Source organism: Anopheles coluzzii, chromosome 3, assembly GCF_943734685.1.
Source record: "Anopheles coluzzii chromosome 3, AcolN3, whole genome shotgun sequence".
Classification (NCBI taxonomy): Eukaryota; Metazoa; Arthropoda; class Insecta; order Diptera; family Culicidae; genus Anopheles; species Anopheles coluzzii.
In genome coordinates, this window is record NC_064671.1 from 51,719,224 (window position 1) to 51,726,849 (window position 7,626).

The following is a 7,626-nucleotide window of genomic DNA, read 5'->3' on the forward strand; positions in this document are numbered from 1 at the left end:
TACTGACAATGGAGAAAGAGGTGACCACAGTATTCAAGGCACTGAGCGACATGGACACTAATCTTCTAAATTTGAAATTGACATTACAACAAAACATTCGACACGCACTTCAACTCTCACAGACTGCAGTAAAAAGACGAACCAAACGATCTAGCGGCATATTTGGATTTTTGAAAGGTATTCTTTTTGGAGAAGACGATATTGACGAACAGTTAGCCCTCTTTAGAGCTTCTGAAGACCAGAAATTGAAACATATATCGGAAGACATGACTCATAAAATCAAGCAGGGTGACAGACTTAGAAACGAACTTAATATGAAAATAGACCACATGAACGAAGGTATTAAGAGTCTTAATAAAAGCTTCAATGAAAACAAAAAAAACGTACTTATAAAGCATGTCACAGAAACAATCATGCTAGCTGAAGACATAGTACAATACATTACGACAAGGTATCTAGAGTTAGAAATCCAGCCCCTTAGCATATTCGACTCGACGAAAATTTCCGAGAAGATACAATCAAGGTTACCCGATGGGTATATAATTCTAGACCACCCCAGAATTTCTAGCAAAGAGTTATTTAGGGGAGAAATAATAGTACATATTGAAAACGTCATCGTTTCGCAAGAGAGATTCGAAATATTCCATATCACTGTAATACCAAACCTAAAAAATTTTACAACTCTGGACTTAGATGAAAATGTAATAGCTATAAACGATACACACTATATATACCCTACAGATATTACGCGATACAATTGCACTCATCGCGTGTCCTCCGATGTAGCCGTTAGAAGAGATTTGGATTGTATATCCTCATCTTTCAGACATATAAAAACAGAATGCTTGTGTGGTATAAAACCAATTAAAAACTCAATAACCAAATTTGTAAAGCTCTCCCAGCCGAACAAAATCCTATACTACTCTTCTCATCCTAACGAAATATACCTCAAATGTAACAAAACACTGACACATCCCGCGTATCAAGCTGGGGTAATAACACTTAGCCAAGACTGTAAAATACAGACCAAGAACATAGAAATCCAGCCAACCATGAAAATTGAAGCTGTAGAAACAAAAATGTATTTCAAGCCGCTGGCCAAAATACTGAATTTAAGCGCAGAGCAAAAAGAAGAAACAAATAGGGATCAGCTCTACCTCATAATAATTACAAGTACAATAGCCTGCGTCGCCACTTTAATATTAGGAATAACCATAGCATTTATTATCAAACAAGTACGAGCTAAAATGTACACTTTACGCCCCCCGCCGTTTAAACCGTCACCAAATAGTAACCCCTCTACGAGGAATTACGGGGGTCAGGATGTTGATGACAGCGCCGCATAATTAGGTCATCACGGCCTGGGAACTGACCGACCGAACGAAAACAATTGTAAGCAAATCTAATGTAAACAATATCGACCAAATAAAAACTGCTGATCGCGATCGATCAGCAGAAAATTAGTACATAAGTTAGGAATAAGCATGAATAAATCGACTTTCAAGCACAAGAACTCAAAGACTAAGTTGTTTGTCTGTTCCAAGCCAAGTCGGACGGTAAAATCCTCCTGTCTTGGCGCTTCCCAACGAGTTCAGACTCGGTGCGGAAAATATACCCCCTCTTCCTTCAGTTCTTTGACTCCCTTTTTGTTTCCCCATCCTAATTCTTTCATTTTACGTGTGTTAGCTGTGTTACAAATTGCTTGCTGTCTAGTATATGTTTGTCTAGTTAGATTTAAGTATTTGTTTGTTATCATTAATTTAAAGTTTTAGTCAGTAAGTTTCCCTATATTTAGCCCTCTGAGGCAGATATTTGTATAGTAATCTATGTATATAAAAATCTCGTGTCACGGTGTTTGTTGCGAGCAACCTCCGAAACGGCTGGATCATTTTCAACGAAACTTATGGTGGTATGACAATAGGTTTTAAGACATAAAAATCGTTCAGATGTTACACTAAACTTAATTTAATAATGATTTTCTAACTCCCATACAAAGAGCAGGATTGTTGTTGTGTTGTATACAGCACTTTGACACTTGATGTGAGGTGCCTGGTGGTTTACACTCGATGATCGGATCCTGAGGGGATACGGGCACGATACAACTATCCCAAGTAACAAAGCAATAATGGAATATTTAATTTTTTTTTAAATAACTAAGTTTGTCGGGCCAGCTAGTAAATAAATAAATAAATAAATAAATTAGCTTGTGATGATCAGTGCTGCAAAATGTCATGAGTATCACGAGATTTTCACCAACGAAAATAATGAACATATCCGTGGTAGCTTGATGCTCATTGCTGATAGTCAATAAAAGTGCGCCATGACATGCTGAACACGACATGTGAATTCTTGAGTCCAACGCGATACTGTGACTGACAAGCTTAGCTTAATGCCGGCGCAAGCATTATCATGATTTTTTCTGGCTGTGAACAGTGCTGCCAAATGCAACTGTTTCAATCATCAACACTCATGACTGAAACGAAACTCAAATCAGATCACGTACACAACTGAGATGGTCAGTGACTATACCCAAACAGTTGGAAAATCAATCACATGCTTGGTGTCATTTAGTTTAGCACCCAACTTTTGATCACTCACTTGGTCACGACATTGTTGTAGGCGATAATCGCGACATTCTTGGAATATACTTGGCGCGTAGGCTCTAGCAACAAAATGAGCATGCTTTCTCCCTCTATCTGCTTTGATGGTCTGTTGGGTCAAACAAAGCGAGAAAACATGCTCATTTTGTTTCTTGGAACCACTCGCACGCACCGCATATCTCCCGTGACCATCGCGATAATCACCGACTGAAAATGTCGCGACCAAGTGATTGAACACGAGTTGATTGCACACAATGTCACCAAGCATGCGATGGTCGCACCAACTGTTTGAAGCTCGCCTCTGATCTTCGCAGTAGAGCTCGTGACGCTGAGATGATTTTGTTTCAACCAGAATTTGTCATGACTATGTAAGTGACATTTTGCAAAAATTGATCACAGCAAAAAAAAGTCGTGATATAGTGACTGACCAAGCGATGGTCGCAAACATGTCATGAGCATGTATTGGTCACACCAATCGTTCTGAGCATCACCTCTGATTGTCACAATTGAGTACGTGACGCTGAAATGGATTTTGTTTCAGTCAGATTTTTTTTATGACATTGATAGTGACATTTTGCAGCACTGGTGGTGATCCTGTGGCATTCAACACATGGCTAATTCCGCGAGAAGAAAGGAAATTGGAAAATGCTGCTTTTTATGTTCTTTCGATCGCAGAGGTGGTCGAATAAAACTCACGCGTTACTAATAAATTTACTAACGTATATATTCAACTTCACTTGGTTACAATTGGTGTTGGCTTCTAGCACGCTTCCTTGCTGACCGCTAGTTCTTCAGTGCGCGCTGGTGTTTGGCGGTCAACGTCCGTGACCGCGCAACCGATGACCCCCGGATCGATCACACGCATGCATTGACGGATGACGCTTTTCTGTCATCCGTGAGTTACCGCCGTGAATGAGTCTGGGCCAGGTTAGCTCACAACATCTCCCCCTTTTAATTACAGACTGTTGTGGACAGACCGCTGCCTCATCCTGAGGGCTCACTGTTGACAGCAAGGCTGTCATCCTGTGACGTCCTCAGTGAGGATCGCGGCGCGAGCAGGACCAGTCGTCCTTACCCCGCATTACGTGCGTGTGTTTAATGTATATACCAAAGATAGTTGTTAAATATATATTCTGTTTGTGCCGTACATACATCGACCATGTTCATTTGTGCGGACACAACACAGACGATACCCCTCGAGCCTACGCGGAAGTCTTCTAAGCCTAGAACACCGGCGTGGCGACCGTATCGGCTGCTGCGCCGGAACCCAATTCCACGAATTCCGCGCATAGAACTTGGCGTAGACGAGGTCACCGCGCTGAAATCGTCTATCCAAGTTGGCCGGTTCTGCTTGCGCTGCAGGTGGAGGTTTCAGCAGTTCCAACGCTGTTCGCATTTTTCTGCCTAGCATGGCTTCAGCTGGCGACTGCATGTCCGGCAAAATAGCGTTGGGAGTTGACCGGTAGCTCGCCAGAAAAACGTTGAAACGACTAACTACTTTCTTTTTAAAAATAAATAAATTATTTTTATTTGATATTACGCCAAACCAACTAAAACTTTATTGCACGAGCCAAAACCACCACCAAACCACCTGATAACCGTTACCAAAGTGCCGCATATTTTTTTCGCCATCGCGCCGCAAAACCGCTCGATCATCGTACCGCTTCGTCCGATCGCTCGCTCTCTCGGTTTTCGGATCGCCTCTCGCAACTATCCGCAATATTTATTCTCACGGCCGCCCCTTTAGCCGCAGCTACACGTAGCCTTATCGAAAACGGATCGTAGCGGGCAAGGTCGCTACAACGTCAAGGGCTGCGTCCTGCGTTGTTCCCCCTTCCTGGATCTTCCTCATCGACCGCTTAAAGGTGTCAACAAAGCGCTTCGCCTGCCCATTCGATTGCGGATGGAATGGCGCAGTTGTGACGTGCTGTATACCGCGACTACTGCAATACTCCGAAAACTCAGCGCTGACAAATTGTGGCCCGTTGTCGCTCACCATCGTTTCCGGGTATCCAAATCTCGCAAAGATTGACCTCAGTATCGCGATCGTTGCTCCTGATGTGGTACTTCGCGTTCGTATCACCTCTGGCCACTTGGTAAACGCGTCTACCACGATCAGAAAATAGTCACCATCGATTGGCCCAGCGAAATCGATGTGAATACGTTCCCAAGGATTCTGTGTCGCTGGCCAGGGAACAGGTTTTTCGCGAGGTGAAGTCTTTGCCGCTATCGCACAAGCATGGCATCCCTTTACGTGCTCCGTTATGTCAACGGATGGCCAGTACAGGTAACTCCGGGCCTTCGACTTCATTCGCTGGATACCGGGGTGCCCTTCATGTAGTTGCTTCAAGCAACGCTGCTGCAGCTTGCTAGGGATCACCACTCTTTCCCCAAACAAAATGCAACCACGCACCGGGCTTCGCTTCTGTGGTAAAAGCAAGCCAGCTCTGCAGCATACGCGACATTTTGGGGCCACCCTTCCATGATGTATCCGTAAACCTTCTTCAGGACAGGGTCGGACTCTGTGGCCTTCGCAACGTCTCTAAAATTGAGTGGAAATATATTAATACAGTATGATGCTATGGAACTTACATCATTTTCCAACTCAGCGCTTGCGATTACGTATTCCGGATCCGGTTTTGCGTGCTCGTGTATCAGCCTTGAGAGCACGTCCGCATTGCCAAACTTATCAGTTTGCACGTTCTCGATGGTAAAATCGTACATCAGCAACTGCAATGCAAACCGCTGCAACCTATTTGCCGTGTACACTGATATACCCTTATGTGACCCGAAAATCCGCAACAAGGGTCGATGATCGGTTTGCAGTCGGAAGTGGCGCCCAAACAGCATCTTATGAAACTTTTTCACAGCAAATATAATCGCCTAACCTTCGCGGTCAATTTGGCTATAATTTGCTTCAGCCTTTGTAAGGGCTCTCGATGCGTGCTGAACAACCTTCAGCGAGCCATCCGCGTACCTGTGGCTTATGGTCGCGCCTAGTCCAACCGACGATGCATCGGCAGAGACCACTATTTCTGCATTCGGGTCGTAGTGCGTCAGCAGCAAGTCGGATGCTAACAGATCTTTGAACCTGTTAAAAGCATTTGCGCGGTTTTTGCAATTTGGTGTCGTTTTTGAGCAATGCATCCAGCGGGTATCGCAATTCTCGCATCTTTGGTACAAATTTGCCGTAATAATTCACAGCACCCAGAAAAGACCGAACCTCACTAACGTTCGTCGGTGCTGGCATCTTCAGGATCGCATCTATTTTCGCTGGGTTTGGTCTGAGACCCTGTCTGTCGATAACAAAACCCAGGTACTCTATCCTTGGCATTTTAAACGAACACTTTTCCGCTCGGATTGTAAATCCGTACTCCTTTATGCGCCGGAAAAGGTTGAGCAAATTCTCATCGTGCTCGCGTTCTGTTTTGTCACCAACAACTACATCATCCATATACCCAGATGTACATTTTAGGCCGGAGAGCATTGCATCGATGAGTTGCTGGAACGCGGCTGGAGCAATTTTAATGCCAGGCGGTAGACGGTTGTAATGGTACAATCCGCGATGCGTGTTAATCGTCAGGAGTGGACGATATTCCTCTTTAATTTGTACCTGCAAGAATGCATCCGTTAGATCAATTTTTGAAAAATACTTGCATTGTGCCAGTTTTGCAAAAATATCCTCTGGGAGTGGGAGTGGATATTCGTACGATAGAAGAGCTGCATTCAACCCAGTTGAATAATCTCCACAAATTCGCACGCTGCCGTTCTGCTTCCTCACCACCACAATTGGGGCCGCCCAGTCCGAATAATCCACCGGAGTAATCACCCCTAGATCCTCTAAGCGATCGAGCTCCTTGTCCACCGTTGCTCGCATCGCGTACGCTACCGGGCGCTTAGGACAAAACACAGAACGGTGATTTGGCTTGAGCTGAATCTGTACATTCGCCTTGGTGCACAATCCGTTGCCTTTAAACAATGCAGGGAATCGGCTCTCCCATTTCACTCCCTCTGCTTCCACCTTGTTGCAAAACTGGTCCATGGGGACGGGACCGAGCTCGAACGTTGCTATCATATCGGCCCCCAAAAGATGCAAGGCCGAGTCCATAACGCGTATAACAGCAGACCGCGTTCTGTCACCGATCGTTATCTGTGCCTCGAATTCACCATCCAATTCAAGGCGGGACCCAGATGCTGTTTTTGCGTGGACTGTTACCGGCTTCAGTGTTGGCTTACCCAGCTGCTGCCACATTTCTCGTCTGATTACTGTTATATCCGAACCAGTGTCAAGCTGCAGGCGGACCCTGTTACTGTTGATGAAAATGTTAACAAATTTTCTAGCTTGCTGGACATTATAAACATTGACCGTCACCGTACGCATGTCCACCGACGTGCGTTTTTTTTCTTGTACTTCCCCTTTTTGTTGCCTCTTTTCTGCTGGTTGCAAAAACCTTCTCGGTGACCGGTTACGTTACAATCGTGACACTTGTGCAGAGCATATGAGCACTCACTTGCCCAATGAGCCTCACTACATAACCAACACGGCCCAGGTGGTTTGTTTACATTATCACTGTTCCTCGTATGCTGGTACTGCTTACTTTGTTTCCACTTGCTCGCCTGCTGTTGTGCATTGCTTCTACTTCTTAGTGCTAGGATTTGCTCCTCCGCCTGAGTAGCGATCATGGCGCTATCCACCTTCAAGCTGGAGATTCGCTCACACTCAGCGGAGAGCTGCTCTAGCGTGACGTCGGTTCTCTCCTCGATACGAGAGAGAAGTCTCGTGGGCACGTCCGCATCAGCATCATCTTTTAAACCGCACACTAATATCAGGCATTTGAACTGCTCCTCGCTCATTGCGGACAGCTGAAAGTTGACGCAGGAGCGGTTCACGCGGCAAACAAACGACACGAAATCTGTTAGAACGATGGTTCTTGTCACTATGTTCCTGTTTTGGGTTTAACGCATATACTGTTCCTGCTTTGGGTTACATACTGTTCCTGCTTATGTTGTGCGTTTCGGTTGTTTT

The 7,626-nt window shown here is 44.9% G+C and overlaps 1 protein-coding gene across 1 annotated transcript; it reads right to left on the minus strand.

Annotated features, from left to right (window-relative positions):
* Positions 1 to 1,147: 1,147 nt before the first annotated feature.
* LOC125907474 (uncharacterized protein K02A2.6-like) lies at positions 1,148 to 7,174 on the minus strand. Its single transcript, XM_049610076.1, has one exon. The coding sequence runs from the start codon at positions 6,979 to 6,981 to the stop codon at positions 5,695 to 5,697; it is 1,287 nt and encodes a 428-aa protein (XP_049466033.1). The 5' UTR covers positions 6,982 to 7,174; the 3' UTR covers positions 1,148 to 5,694.
* Between the last annotated feature and the right edge of the window lie 452 nt (positions 7,175 to 7,626).

Excerpts from the sequence above, each read along its gene's own strand:
- LOC125907474 (XM_049610076.1), bottom strand. The coding sequence starts at position 6,981 with ATGCGTACGGTGACGGTCAATGTTTATAATGTCCAGCAAGCTAGAAAA.